General features: G+C 40.1%; 1 protein-coding gene across 6 annotated transcripts in view; it reads right to left on the reverse strand.

The window, feature by feature from the left end:
* Positions 1 to 3,996: 3,996 nt before the first annotated feature.
* Positions 3,997 to 14,774, reverse strand: part of rad17 (RAD17 checkpoint clamp loader component) — a 53,456-nt gene continuing 42,678 nt past the window's right edge. For 3 of the 6 annotated variants that reach the window (XM_028034946.1, XM_028034945.1, XM_028034944.1), the window contains 4 exons: positions 8,405 to 8,525; positions 6,481 to 6,538; positions 5,365 to 5,573; positions 3,997 to 4,839 (listed from right to left, as the gene is read on the reverse strand). In XM_028034946.1, the coding sequence (XP_027890747.1) occupies positions 5,402 to 5,573; positions 6,481 to 6,538; positions 8,405 to 8,525 (351 nt within the window). In that variant the 3' untranslated portion in view covers positions 3,997 to 4,839; positions 5,365 to 5,401. Of the gene's footprint in view, positions 4,840 to 5,364; positions 5,574 to 6,480; positions 6,539 to 8,404; positions 8,526 to 11,058; positions 11,848 to 14,774 lie in introns of those variants that run through there. The other 3 variants (XR_003597682.1, XR_003597681.1, XM_028034947.1) reach the window with 3 other exon arrangements.

The raw sequence follows: 14,774 nt of genomic DNA on the forward strand, positions 1-14,774 counted from the left end.
GGGTCAGAGCGGCAACCACCCATGGATCCACAGCGAGAGCAGCCCAGTAACTGAGCTGCTGATGAGAAACATATCCGACTGCTAGCCTGGTAGCAGGGCGGGGGCAAAGTCTGTGGCCCGGGTATGCCTGGTTGGTTGACGGACCGGCACACAAAAGTCCCTGCTGGGTCTCTGCTGTACCGCACGAGGGTAAAACCCACCAGGCCGATCACAACCCCAAGGCTGTGGCCGAATGCTGGGGCCAGCCGATGGGTGCCTCAGATTATGAGGAGGAGGGGGCATACCTCTGCTGAGGCCTGAAAGCTGTTGTCTAGTCTGCCGTGCCTGAATAGTTTGTTGCAGCGCTTCCAAGGCAGCAGAACCGAATAACTCCCCTGGCACCACAGGAACACGCTTAGATTTGTGGTTTTATACTTGTGCCCTTCCTCGCCAAACCTCCTATTTTAAAAGGAACTTGCACACTAAAGTCCCAAAAGTGTTAAAAATATTTTTAAAAACAAGATTAATCATAATAAAAATACAAGTGGATTATTTGTTTTAAGCACAATGGATACACGCAAAGCAATGTGGCAGTGAACTGCTTTACCTCACCCAGCACATTATTCTCAAGCAAATCCAGACTCAAAACGCCAATCTGTATAAACAGGCCTACCTGGTTTCTCCAATAGAAACACTACAAACCCAATTTCTAACCTTTCAAGGTTAATTTAGCCCCAAAAATATGCACCCCACCTTCACTGATTACACTGAGGGGTTCCTGGGGCCTCATGCATCAAAGAATGCACAGTTTTCACACTAAGACTTGGCGTACGGACAAATTTAGAAAAGTGCAGCGCACAAGAAAATCGGGATGTATAAAGCCGTGCTCAGGCACGTGGCTGCGCATCTTTCCTTTATAAATCCTAATTTGTGGGAAATTGAGCGCAGCTGCTGGTTAGCCCTGTCACTACCCATAAATACATATGTAAATTAGTATAAATACCCGGAAATTAGTACAAATGCCCCACCACGTGGGGAAATAACCATGGCAACGTCCTTGTTTGTGGCAGTATAAGTATTTATAATAATAATAATGATATATTTTATTTAAAAGGTGCTTTCAGTGAACATAAGGTCACCTCAAAAGAACAAAAATAATAAATTTTAAAGAAAAGAAAATCCAAATAAAATAAATAAATAAATAAATAAAGAGATCCAAGTGCAAATGGCTGTTGGAACAGCAGAGCGTTCAGCCGAGATTTAGACAGACAGCGCGTCAGAGAGTCCTTTGAGTCGGGAAAGTGGACGTTTATTCTAAATAGTAGAATCGTGCAGAAGTTGTATATTTACAGAATAGAGATGCTTTCTGCCCAGAAAGGCGCATTCACAAACTGAAGGATGACTGCAGCTAACCACTCAGACTATTTGCTGAATTTTTTGACCTGGGTGGGGTGTCAGCTTCACTCAGCTCAGCTGAACCGGTACCGGTACCGTGGCTCCTTTTTAAAGTTTTGCTCAGAGATCCAGGATGATCAGTCTGGATTAATCTAAACACTAATAAACTATCATCAACATTTCCCAGCAGATCAATATGATCTCTGATCAATCGCTCCCTCTGAATCCTTCCATTGGCGATGTTCTCCATCAGAGCCAAAGAGCTCCACATTTACGCGGCTCACCTTTATGCAGCTACTGATATGCGTGTGATTGTCTCCACACCTGATCACCTTAAAAATAATCCAACATGACCTGCCTGGAGTTAATCTGCTGATCCAACCCTGTTTTCTTTTTCAGTCAGAATGAAATGACCCCATAGATGCATTTCATGCGCTTCGGCGCACAGACTGATGAGTTACATCTTTATGAGACAAAAACTGAGGAAAAGTACTATTTACATTGGAGTGAGGTTTTCACATCTTTTTATTTTTATTTTCTTTATTTTTTGTGCGTGTTTGGTTATTGTCTGAGGACCAATGCGGCTGAGTTTCATCGTTTACATTTAAACAATACAATATTAAAATAATTTTTAAAAAGCATCGGGTTTGAGACTTCTTGGTCTAAATAACGGAATGTAGTCAGATTTCAGTGTATTTAGGTGAATTTTAACACTTTGTAGTTTGACATTGTTCACAGAAAAAGTTACATTTCTGTGCCGCACATTTTTACGCCAGTGAAAAAGTGTGCGTATATTTACGCAAACTATGATGCAAAGTTCATTTTTATAAATGCCGACTTATGCGTAAAATATGGCGCCACTGCCGCACATTCTTTTATACGCACGCTCGCTTTATAGCCGAGGCCCCTGGAGCTTGAAATGCTTCTTACTGTTACAGTGGGTCTCTGCCCTTTTTCCTTGCAGGGTTCTTGAGACAGGCAGGTTGTAGATGTTGTGTTTTGTCGTGATTGCAGCTCTGCTGCTTTATAGCTGCCATGCATGCAGGCTTTTCCCTCTGCCTCCTCAGAACTCCATTTGGTTCGGTTTGTATTTTATGACTGGGTTTTGTTAGGTTTGTTTAGGCTTTTGCTTATTTTGGTTCTAGGTTTTTGCATTAATCTATTTTAGTTTCTCATTTCAGGTTTTATTTCTTTAGTGTAATTTAATAAATTAATTCTCTTCAAGACAGAAAATCCTTATGTGGTCTCCTTTAATGTTACCCCACAAAACGAGCCTGGTGGACGTAACATCACTCCTTGCCCTGATGGTGCGCTTGGGATCATTGTCATGCTAAAAGACCCAGTCATGTTTTGTCTTCAATGCTCTTGCTGATGGAAAGAGGTTTGCACTCAAAATCTCACGATACATCGTCTCATTCATTCTTTCATGTACACGGATCAGTTGTCCTGGTCCTTTTGGAGAAACAGCCCCAAAGCATGACGCTGCCGCCCCATGCTTCACAGTAACTATAGTGTCCTTTGGATGCAACTCACCATGCACTCTCCTCCAAACTCAACGAGTTGTGTTTGATTTTAGTTTCATCTGACCATATGACATTCTCCCAATACTCTTCTGGAACATCCAAATGCTCTCTAGCAAACTTCAGACAGGTTTAAGTCTTAAGTACTGGTTTAAGCAGAGGAACATGTCTGGCACTGCAGGATGCGAGAACCGGGCAGTGCAGTGTATTACTGACAGTAGCCTTTGTTATGTTAATCCCAGCCTTCTGCAGGCCATTCACTAGATCCCCCCGTGTGGTTCTGGGATTTTTACTCACCGTTCTTGTGATCATTTTGACCCCACAGGGTCAAAATGTGGAGTCCCTGATCGAAGGAGATTATCAGTGGTCTTGTATGCGTTCCTTTTTTTTTTATTGCTCCCATAGTTCTCTTCACACCAAGCTGCTTGCCTATTGCAGATTCAGTCTTCCCAGCCTGGTGCAGGTCTACAATTTTATTTCTGGTGTCCTTGCACAGCTCTTTGGTCTTCACCATAGTGGAGTTTAGAGTGTGACTGTTTGAGGTTGTGGACATATGTCTTTTATACTGATAAGTTCAAACAGGTGGCATTAATACAGGTAATGAGTAGACGACAGAGGAGCCTCTTAAAGGAGAAGTTACAGGTGTGTGAGAATGAGAAATCCTGGTTGTTTATTGACCAAATACTTATTTTCTACCATAATTTGCAAATAAATTCTTTTAAAAATCAGACAATGTGATTTTCTCATTTTATCTCTCATAGTTGAGGTCTACCTATGATGTCAATTACAGGCCTCTCTCATCTTTTCAAGTGCAAGAACCTGCACAATTGGTGACTGACTAAATACTTTTTTCCTCACTGTAATCAGTGACCTCACTAATGAACTTAGTAATTTTGAACATTTCAGCAAATGATTGAGTTTCACAGAATCAGCTCCATGCATATTATGCTTGATGGGTATGTTGGTTTTCTATACCTTTATTAAACCTTCTAGAAACTTACTTCCAGTGTAGAAGTTGAAATGTTAAAAGCTGCAAAAACCGTGATTTATCTTGCTAGTGATGAGGAACAGAGTCCAAAACACAGCTGTAAATAATAACTGGTCATATTTGGTCTCAACTTTATTTGAATTTTAGTTAAATTTTTATAAAAACTACAAACACAACATCTTCATTTCTGCCAATGGAAAATCATTTCAAAACACCTGAAATGGTTTTATTCCTGTGCAAATCAGAAAACATAAATATACCAAGACCTTTTTATACAGAATATAAATTTAACCCAAAAATATTACTTAGATATTGTGGGAACAAAAATTTTAGAACAATAATTACTTTCCATCTTGTTACTGTACTGTAAATGACAACAGAACTACAAAACAATGTCTATTAAGTTGAAAGTCTATTTGATTGTCAATGCCATTTGTGAAGACATTATGAAACGTAAAAATCTCTACACCAGAATTCATCTTAGAGTTTCCATTATGAAAATTTATCAATGCAGTTTTGTTTTTATAAAACGATGCAATTTTAAAAATATATATTTTACTGTCACAAAAACAATAAAAGGTTTATAAAGCCTGAAAGTACAGGTAATTTTTCTTCACATCAACAGTAAAAAGAAATTGCAACCTTTTCCAATCATCGTCCTTCACATAACAGAGCATAAGGAAAAAACCCTTTTGGTTGTTTTCTGCTCCAACAGAATGTAGCTGAACAATTTTGCAAAGCTGTATCTGATCCACAATGGCCTAAAAATGTAGACAAAAGTAGACAAATCTGACCAAAATGCACAGTATGCAGCAACAACTCACTACCTTTACAGCACAGTGGTAGTTAAAATCTCAATTTGCTTTGCAACACAGAACCTGGACTTTTACAACTCTGGCTATTGAAGTATTCAAGCTTGGCCAACACTGGAGAGTAATCTGGAAAACCTCAGTCAGTCTACAACAGAAAAAAAGAATTGATGTTACAACTGAATCACAGTTCAGATCCCAACCAGACTGAAATATGTGCTACAGCTATGAGAACAATACAGAAACTTATCTGTAAATGTTAATCAACAAGCAACAGCAACAAAATCCAAAAAATCACAACAATGTAAAAAAGTACATTTTAAAGTGAGAAATGTACCGAGGTCAGTGCCATGGTTGTGTAAGCAATTGAATCATGGTTTGCACACTGAATTTAAGACACACAACTGTTCTGCATTTCTTTAATAACTACATTTTATTTAATAATGTCATGGTAGAATCTGTTATGTGCTTTTGTACACTAGAGGTAAGAAACCTTTTCAGAATGTGATGAAAGCCACTGAATTCTTCTTACATCCTTTTTGATAAAACAAAATAGAAGTGATTGAGTTTCATCTGTTTTGTTATTTTCTAAAACTCAAATATTTTTGCAAAAATAAACTTATTTACCTAAAAATATTTTAGGGGAATGAAAGAAACAAAGAAATATTCTTACAGTAAAAGACAACACATGAGTGCCAGTGGCATTTGAATCAATCACTGTCATATTCTTCTATGACGACTTCCTCTTCCTCCAAGAGCGCTTGGTTTGTAAGAAGATGGGACTGACTGACTTGTAGACCTTTCTCAACCCTGCTGTGTAATTCCTCTTCTTCCTCGATCTCCTGGCCCATCTCTTTGTCTCTTAGATTCTCCAGTTTTAATCTGTACACACGTTACAAAGACAGTTTTCATTTGAAACCTTCAGGTTCAGTTTTCTTCATTGGTAACCGTGGATACAGTTTAGCTGTGGTACAATAAAACAAAGACACAGGCTGCCAAACTTCTCACTGTTGGTTAATGCTTGCCCACAAAAATCCAGCACATGTTTTATGAAAAAACAAACAAAAGCATTAGGAAGTAGTCCTTCCAGGAAGTGGCCCTTGAGGACTGGAGTTTGACACCCCTGTTTTAGAGCGTTCTGATTTAACATAAAGAGAGAAATCATATTTCTCCTATTTTAGTTTCCCTTTATTGGCTTCCAGTTAAATTCAGAGTATAATTTTAGCTTCTTCTTCTCACATATAAAGTGCTTAATTAAGCTCCAACCTATGGACCATCAGAGATCTGATTGGTCCATATGTTCCTAAGAGAGCACCTTGCTCTCAGACTGCAGGTTTGCTGCTGGTCTTTGAATTTCTAAAAGTAGAATGGGAGACAGATTCTTTTATTATCAGGTTCCTCTGCTGTGGAACCAGCTGCCAGTTTCAGACACTCTGTGTACTTTTAAGGCCAGATTTAAAACTTTCCTTTCTGATTAAAAATATAGTTGAAAACAATTTTTAATCTGCAATATACAGAGTGTCAAGTGGGGGAGTAGTAAATCCAATGGAATAATAAAGTTAATTAATTATTTCAAAAAGGACGGTGACTTTTTCACATGGGGCCAGGCTGGTTTGAGGAGTTTTTTCCCTTTGTAAATTAAATAATCATTTGAAAATACATGTATATCTTGCATGTACTCTACTTAGGTTATCTTTAAGCTTTCTGTGTCAGTGCTGTCATCTGATTACCAAGACCTATAAAATATGTACAAAATTTATAATACATGAGCATTAAAAAGGTTTCGTACCTGCCAGAACATGTCCTTAGTGACATCTGACCCACATCTTGAATAACAGCCATCTGTGCTATGAGGAAAAAAAGTAGGATGTTACTTTAATCACCATTAATTAATTACCAGAAACATTTTCTGTGGTTCACAATTTATTTCCCTAATCCTATAATTATTGCGTCCAGATCAATTTATTTCGCCTCTCAGTCCCAGTCATGTGACTTAGAGTATTGGCCAATACCGAGTCCCAATCCGATACTTCAAAAAACATTTAGAAAATGAACCCTCTATATCAGTGGTTCTCAAATGGGGGTACGCGTACCCCTGGGGGTACGTGGAGGTACTGCAGGGGGTACGTGAAGCTTTTCAAAATATCTTTAAAAAATCAGTAGGCTCCTCATAATAAGTCTTGGGAAAAATTAGTTTGTAAAAAGTTCGATAAAATATAAATGTGTGTTCATGCACTGAATTATTATTTATGTATATATTTAATTTTGTACCATTACAGAGACCAATATAAATTAGCAGCGTTTTGCATATTTCAGTTTTGACTGGTTTTATACCTTCCTGGTGGTCACCGTCTTCTGTTTTTCTTTTTTGTTTAACCATGCAATGTTTGCAATTTGGATGTATTTGTCAGGTTCACTGATATAAGTTGTTTGGCTTTAATAAATCAGACAGTGATTTTACAGCACTGTACCTCTTTTTTATTCCAAAAATGTTTTGCCCGTGTCAGGGGGTACTTGACTAAAAATATATTTTTAAGGGGGTACATCACTGAAAAAACTTTGAGAACCACTGGTCTATATGACAGCATCGACTAATTTGTATATTTGATTATGTGAGCCAGGATGTTTAGAAATGAATATCAACATCGACAATGCAAAAATAATATAAAGTACTTTTTAAAAGTGATTTGAAAAGTATTTTAACTACAAACAAACTTTATACACTTGTCTGAACCTACACTAAATAAATCAGTTTTGTATAATATCAAAATTAACCAAAAGACAATTATCAGAGGCACATACAGTGGAGGAGGTGAATCAGTGATGGAGGCTGTGAATCAAATTTTGTTTGCTGTGAAAAAAAAAAAAGCAAACATAAATAACTATATTTACATTCTATTTACTGTAATCCAGAGCAGGATCAATGGCAGCTTTGTGCATGTGGGATTCCATTGCAATGTGTAAAGGAATGCAGTGGCTCTGCTGCAGGGTGAGTCTACCGTCAGTCAGACACCGCTCACTGTCACTGTCACTGCAGTACAATCTATGCTTTTCTGTTTCGTCACCAATGTTTCCATTAATGGCGGTCTGAAAATACTAAATACAGCAGCAATGTCACTAAGTTGGCAACAGTGCTGATGCTGTGTTCTGCTTCACGTTACTGAAGTTGTTATGCTGAGAATTGGATGCATCATCACACTCTTCATCGCTGCTGTACAGACTCTGCAGCTGATTTTTCTTCGTAGGGATTCAGCGGCTTCTACAGTCGGCCGACTGGGAATCATAACTAGGAATTGAACATTTTTAAATTTATCGATTCCCAACCTTCAATTCTCAATAAGCATAATGGATAGGTTTTTGACAGAGCTTTGTGTGTTTGAGTGTGAAGGGTAAGGTTTTGTGGGGGAGAAGGAGGGCTCAACAGAAAAAGCTTGGGAGTCACTGGTGTTAGGAACGATGGTTCCTAACACCAGTGACTCCCAAGCTTTTTCTGTTGAGCCAATAAAATCTATAAAACCACAGATCTGAAAGATAAATGAGGCACAGCAGTTTAAATGTTAAACATTTTTTAACATTTAAATAAGACACTTTCATATTTTAGTTAGTAGTTGTTATTTTTTGGAATCCATTGACTAAACATCATAATTATTGTTATTACAGTAATTTTATAGTAAAGTAAAGACAGTAACAGTGAGGCATCCATTGTGTGCTACCTTGACTCCTTGTAGGGTTAGAAAGTTTGGCCAGGAAAGGCAGCAACTGAGTCTGTAGACCAACTGGAGTCAGACAGAAGCTCTTGAACAAAGACTGCGCAGCCACACAGTTGTCCTGGTGCTGTAAAAAGAAATATTTATTAGTATTTGTAAATGGAAATCCTGAATCCACACTGAATAGTTGTTTTCAGTGACACTGATTCAGATTTGTACATATTTAAACATAATAAAGAATAACCACATCTGTACTTGTACTTTTAACTTTATTCAACCCAGAGTGCTTTTATCCTTTGCTTAACAGGTTTAACAATGATTGGACTTTGGAGGCACTTGTGAGGTAGCTCCAAAACCAATTTCAATAGCAAACTGTAGGATACTGAAATATTCATGAAACCATTTCCAACGTAATAATCATTTAAATCCATCTATTCATCATTTGTAGTCGAGACAGAAATTTTAGTCAGTATTAAATAAAATAATCCTATTAGTGTAGTTGAGTCTGGGAAACAACATACTTGTTAATGGTGTATCTATTAAAATATGCATGCGAGGCAAGAGATGGAAAGTCCATCTGGTGTCCATTGATATACGTACATGACTGGACTGGACAGCGGCTACAGCCGCTGTGACATCTGTGACATGCACTAGTATGCATCGAGTCATGTCCACAAAACCAGACTGTTTCAATGTACAATGAGCACAAAAATATTCGTAGCACCACAATTTATTATCCGATTTCTATCACATATGGCTTAAATTAACGCTGAGAAAATTGCTGATGTTTTGATTCATACAATATGTATTCTCCTGGATGTAAATCTATAAATAGTTTGTTTTCTGTCAGTTCTGCCAAGATGCAAGAGAGTATGAATTTCTCTTATATTAGTAAATAATAACTAGCGCGAACACGCAGGCTAGTAAACAAGGCTCCACTACGGATAAACAGTTATGGCATCGGTAGGTATCAACACTATACTTTACATTAAAAATGTCAGTTCATATTTTAACGTTGAACTCTTGTTATAAGTTATAAATAGGTAGTTAGCTTATATAAAAGCAGTCAGTTAGAGAAGGTTTGCTATTATCTAGGCAACATGTCAAGCCAGTGAATTTGCAATTTACATTTTTCACTTTGCACGATGTGACATTTCATCTATATGTTTTGCGACTAGAGTTTTGTCATGGAGTCCATAGGCTCCCATGAAGGATTTACACAAACAGCGCCGGGCGGGGAGAAGAGGACGCCGTGTCCATGGAGCATCAGGCAGAGTGTGCTTTTAAAATTTTTAATGCTTTCTGTCTGCATATAAATATTTTGATTCAGATTCAGATTTATTCGTGTCCCAAATGGGCAAGTGATGTTACAGCAAGTATAAAAACTTAAAGGACGAAGTATCAAAGTTTAAAAAAATAAAAATAATAAAACATACCAAAAAAGACATCAAATATAAATCAATACATAATGGGAAGAATACAGCAGTGTATGTCATTGTTGACCGATGGTTACTACAAACACTAATAATCAGGTCCTTGACCTGCATTAAAAAGAGAAATTGCTGTAGGAACAAAAGAGAACTTGTACCTGTTACTTTTTATACTAAAAAGTCTGAGCCGGAGGCCAGAAGGCAGAAACTGGAACTCTGCATGTAAAGGGTTAGATCTGGCAGCAGGAATGGTTTTCCTTATAATTTGTCTATTGAACAATTCTGTAAGTGAGCATTGTTTAACTCCTAAGATCTTATTACTTATATGTATTACTCTGCTATGGGCATTTTTTGACCTAATACTAAGATTTTCCAACCAACAGAGGAGGGAAAAAGTCAGCACAGATTCAATATATGATCCATAAAATAGGGTAATCATTAACCTGAAACGTCGCAAGCTTTCTTAGACAAAATAATCTTTTGTGGCTCTTTTTAGCAGGTACTCTGAATGGCAGATCAATTTTAACTTATTATCCAAAATAGTCCCAAGATATTTGTAGTTTTCCACTATCTCCACTGTAGAGACAGCAGAAAACTGCTGTTTGATTTTGGGGCTTCTATCAAAAATCAATGCTCGTCCTTTGTTTTCTGTACATTTAATAAAAGAAAAGCTTTATCACACCAGTCATCAAATTCATCGACCACAGGGCCATGGGCATGCTCATCATCATGTAGAAGGCTAATTATCAGCAAATCACCTGCAAAGTTTAATATCAAGCTGTTATCTTGCCGGCTACGACAATGGTCTGTATACAAAATGTAAAGAAGAGAGGAAAGGAGGCAGCCTTACGATGACATCTCTCTAGACATGCATCCATTCACTCTGACTTTCTGCGTTCTGGATGTCAAAAAAATCAAGAATCCAGCCCACCACTTTGAAATCTCAATGAATGTTGTTAAGTTTATTAAAATGAGTCTGGATTGTGTTAAAAGCCGATAAGAAGTCTAAAAATAACTTAGCATGATTTTTGATACATTGAAGATGTTTAAAAACACAGTTTAGTAAAATGTGTCCAGTTATTGATAGTCTAGTGATGGTTTTACCTCTTCTAACGGCAGAACCATAAGCTGGTATAAGATTTCCAGGTCCTTAAGGGCAATACAGGGGATTTATTTCAAGCAGAAAATTCAGTGTTGTGTGCTTTTAAATTTTTTAATGCTTTATGTCTGCATATAAATATTGTACTTATTCAAAGCATTCTTAATTCATTTGTTATAAATACTTCCCAAGAAACGGTTTAAACTTTTTTTCTCAAATACCCATTTTTGAGAACAAAAGGACAACTTTTCCACACGGGTTTCTGAAGTACCCGTTATAATAATAAATATTAACTTCATGAAAATCTCTGGGTCTATATTAGTCATACAAGGATATTATTAGTCAAGGAATCTCACTCAGCCATGGATTAACATCTTTAAAAAATTTATTTTCCATATGTGTAAAATAAATCATCTTATGTAGCAAAGTAATTCTACAGATATAAATATGTGAACATTTTGAGTTATGACAGATGATTCCTTCATGTGCCTCTGTGTCTGCTGCAATGACCTGCTGAAAGAGCATAAATAATTAGATGTGCCAGACATTTTGATTCACAAATTAATATATCCCAAAGAGGAAGAAAACATGTATGTTAAAAATATTTATAATGAAAAATATAATTCTGTCTTGCCCAATGAGGCCTACCTTTTTTAATTACAATTAATTTCCCAGTTTTCATTGGGAAGGTAACATGTAGCAGTGATGGTTTGATCCAAACATTTACTTCTTACCCAGGCCTCTGCTGACTTGTGTTTCCAATAGCTCCTGTGTGGTGGGAGCTGGCACACCGGGCAGCTCACCATGCTGACGTTGGTCATTTGGTCTTATGGCTGTAAGTCGAAGGAGTCAACATGAACCTCCTTTAGCCAATTCCAGGGGCCAAGGCTGACAGGCATTCAGGGGCCACTAGTTCTCTCCTGTAACATGGTGAAAAAGCCTGTCAACATGTCCTAAATTAGAAAATGAACATAAAAGTTTATAATTATACTTAAAAATTTTTAATGTAATTTTATTTTTTACAGTGGTTGCATTTTTTCCACAACTTTCTACTGTTCCCATATGTTTTATTTGATAACCAAAATACATGTTCAAAGCATTATTGAAGATTCAGAAAGTCAAAAAGCATTCATTGCTCAACATGGTACCAGAAAATCATAATGATTTCCACAAAATTGTACTATTTTACATCACATAAGTAACCACAGCTGCTGAGGCTACACATTGCTACTGCATTTTCAACATTTACTCATGAAAATAATCTGCAAACAAATATATTCTGTAGAAGATGTTTCACACATTTTCAGTGATGAGGAACTCTAAAATAGTGTTAAAATATGGGTATTATGAGAGACAAAACTTTATTACATCCAGGATTATAAACTGCGACTCAAGTGCAAATGTTGCAAACATTCCCATAATATTTCATTTACTGTTTATTTTTGAAAGCGCAGCCCACAATAAAATAATTTTACCAAATCCAAATGCATTTAATTCTGGTCCAAAAAAATACATTGGGACAAATAAATGTAGTTCTATTTCATCCCACTGACCGCCAGAGGCGGTGCTTCAAGCACTGAATGATCATTCTTGCGCATGCGCAGGTCGAGTACTAATGACAACAAAGTCACCTGTGACCTGCCGGGTGCCACGTGACTCTATATAGTCACGTGGCACCCGGCAATCAATCCCTTTTGTTCTTCTCGCGCGCAGGTGTGTTGAGGACAGGTGTGTGGTCGTGTGAAGCTGGTTGCTTCTGTGTATACCACAAATTTCCTAGCTGCTTGTTGCTGGTAGCCCCGTGACCGGGTTTGGTCGGAGCTGCGGGTAAGTCTCGCCCTCCAGGGGCTGCACAAGCTGCTTTCACCTTACCAGATCCGCGGTGACTGGTAAGTTTTTGTTCTTTTCTCAGCAGTAGTTTACTGTTCGCTTTGATTTGCCTCTTTTGTGGCTCTTTTGACTCACAGTAGCGTTTCTGCTCGCGCTGAGTTTTCAGTTTGTTTATCTACACTCACCAGTAGCGTTTCTGCTCGCGTTGAGTTCTTCTACAGTTTGTTTATCTACACTCACCAGTAGCGTTTTCTGCTCGTGCTGAGTCCATTTTACTTTGCTGTTGTTTATCTGACTCACCAGTGGCGTCTCTGCTCGTGCTGAGTTCATCTTTGGTTGATTATCGATTTGCTAGTGGCGTTCTGCACATGCTGAGTTTGGAACCTCTACGGGGGGTTTTCTACAACGGAGTCGCCGGTAGCGTTTTCTGCTCGTGTTGACTTCTTGTTGGTGGCGGGCTAATCACGCCTTTCAGCAGTATGATGCTGGATAATTTATGCTGCTCGACCTGTCTGGCTCCACTTCAGCCCGACGACGGGCATGACTTGTGTCCCTCCTGCCTCGGTGTGGAACATCTCCGGGAGGCGCTGTCAGATAACGCTTGCCCCAACTGTTGCGTCATGCCCTGGTCAGTCAGACTGGATCGGTTGGCTGCGCTGGAGCAGCCTACCGACTGGGCGGGCGCTGCGCCGCGTACTCATTTGCCGATGGGGAAAGCGATGTGCAAACGGTCTACTGTGGCTGCACCTTCGTTACCGACAAAGCGAGCCAGACGGACCGATGCAGGGAGGTTGTCCACGAGAGTGGATCATCTCACTACTGAGCTGGCCCAAATGAAAGCCCTCCTCCAGTCCTTTCAGACTGCTGATGATCGCGGCCCGGCTCTCCCTTCCGAGCAGGATGAAATGTCAGTCAATGCCGATGATGCTGTTTCTGTGGCGGCCTCTGGCACCCATTTCTGTGAGGACCTGCCGGAGCTGGGCTCCGGGGCCTCTGGGTCGGACTCCATTGCCTCCCAGGAGGATACGGCGGAATCTGTGACATCCGCTATTCGAACGGCTCTTGCCCGTTTACAGATTAGTGTTCCTCAGGCCCAGCCTACGGCTTCCAGCGCCTTCTTTAAGCGCAGTAGATCAGAGACTGCCTTTATGGTTCCTCCCTCGGCGGAGTATGTGCGGGAACTCCATGCTTGCTGGTCAGACACCAAGGCGCTTTCACGTCTGACGACGGATGGCAGGGTCCTGGCAGCTATGCAGGAGGCACCCAAGGTTGGCTTGGGGCAGATGCCAGCGGTGGAACCGGGCATTGCCTCTCTTATTATCCCACCTGATGAGGCTTTGCGGCCCAATGCCCGTTGTCCGCGTCCTCAGTGCCGTATTACCGATGACCTTCTCTGCAAGGCCTATGACTCTGGGGCCCGCATGGGCCGGATTGGGAACTCTCTATCCCATCTTATGCTGGCCCTGTCTTCCTCCTTGGAATCTGTTCCACTGGATCATGCCACGCAAGGCCTGGTTGATGCATCTCTGCAGGCCTTTGCTCTTATGACGAGGGAACTTGGACGCACACTATCCACACTGGTTCACGCTCGCCGCCAGGTCTGGTTGGCGCAGTCACCACTTACTGAGCCTTGTAGGAGGACCCTCCGGGCCCTGCCTGTGGTTCCGGGGGAACCTTTTGGTTCTGCGGCACTGGACGCCTTGGACCGTACAGCTCAGGCTTCTAGAACGAGGCAACAGCTGGCAGGGCTTCACAGACGTGATCGCCAGCCAGTCAGCACCTGGGCGGCTGCGGGTCCTTCACGGAGGTCCTCAGGGCCTTCTCCTTCTTCCGCTGAGCCCCAGGGGCTGGTACCAGGTCTGAGATCGGTCCAGAGACCTGCTCCAGATCGGAGAAACAGAGCTCGAGACCAAGCTGGGACAAGGTCCTTTCATCCCTTTCGAGCCGCGCAGTCTGGCCGACGTCCTCCCGGGCCTTCAAAGGGCCCGGGGGCCCGCAGATGATGCCTTAGGGCCGG

The sequence above is a fragment of the Xiphophorus couchianus genome, chromosome 12 (assembly GCF_001444195.1).
Source record: "Xiphophorus couchianus chromosome 12, X_couchianus-1.0, whole genome shotgun sequence".
Lineage (NCBI taxonomy): Eukaryota > Metazoa > Chordata > Actinopteri > Cyprinodontiformes > Poeciliidae > Xiphophorus > Xiphophorus couchianus.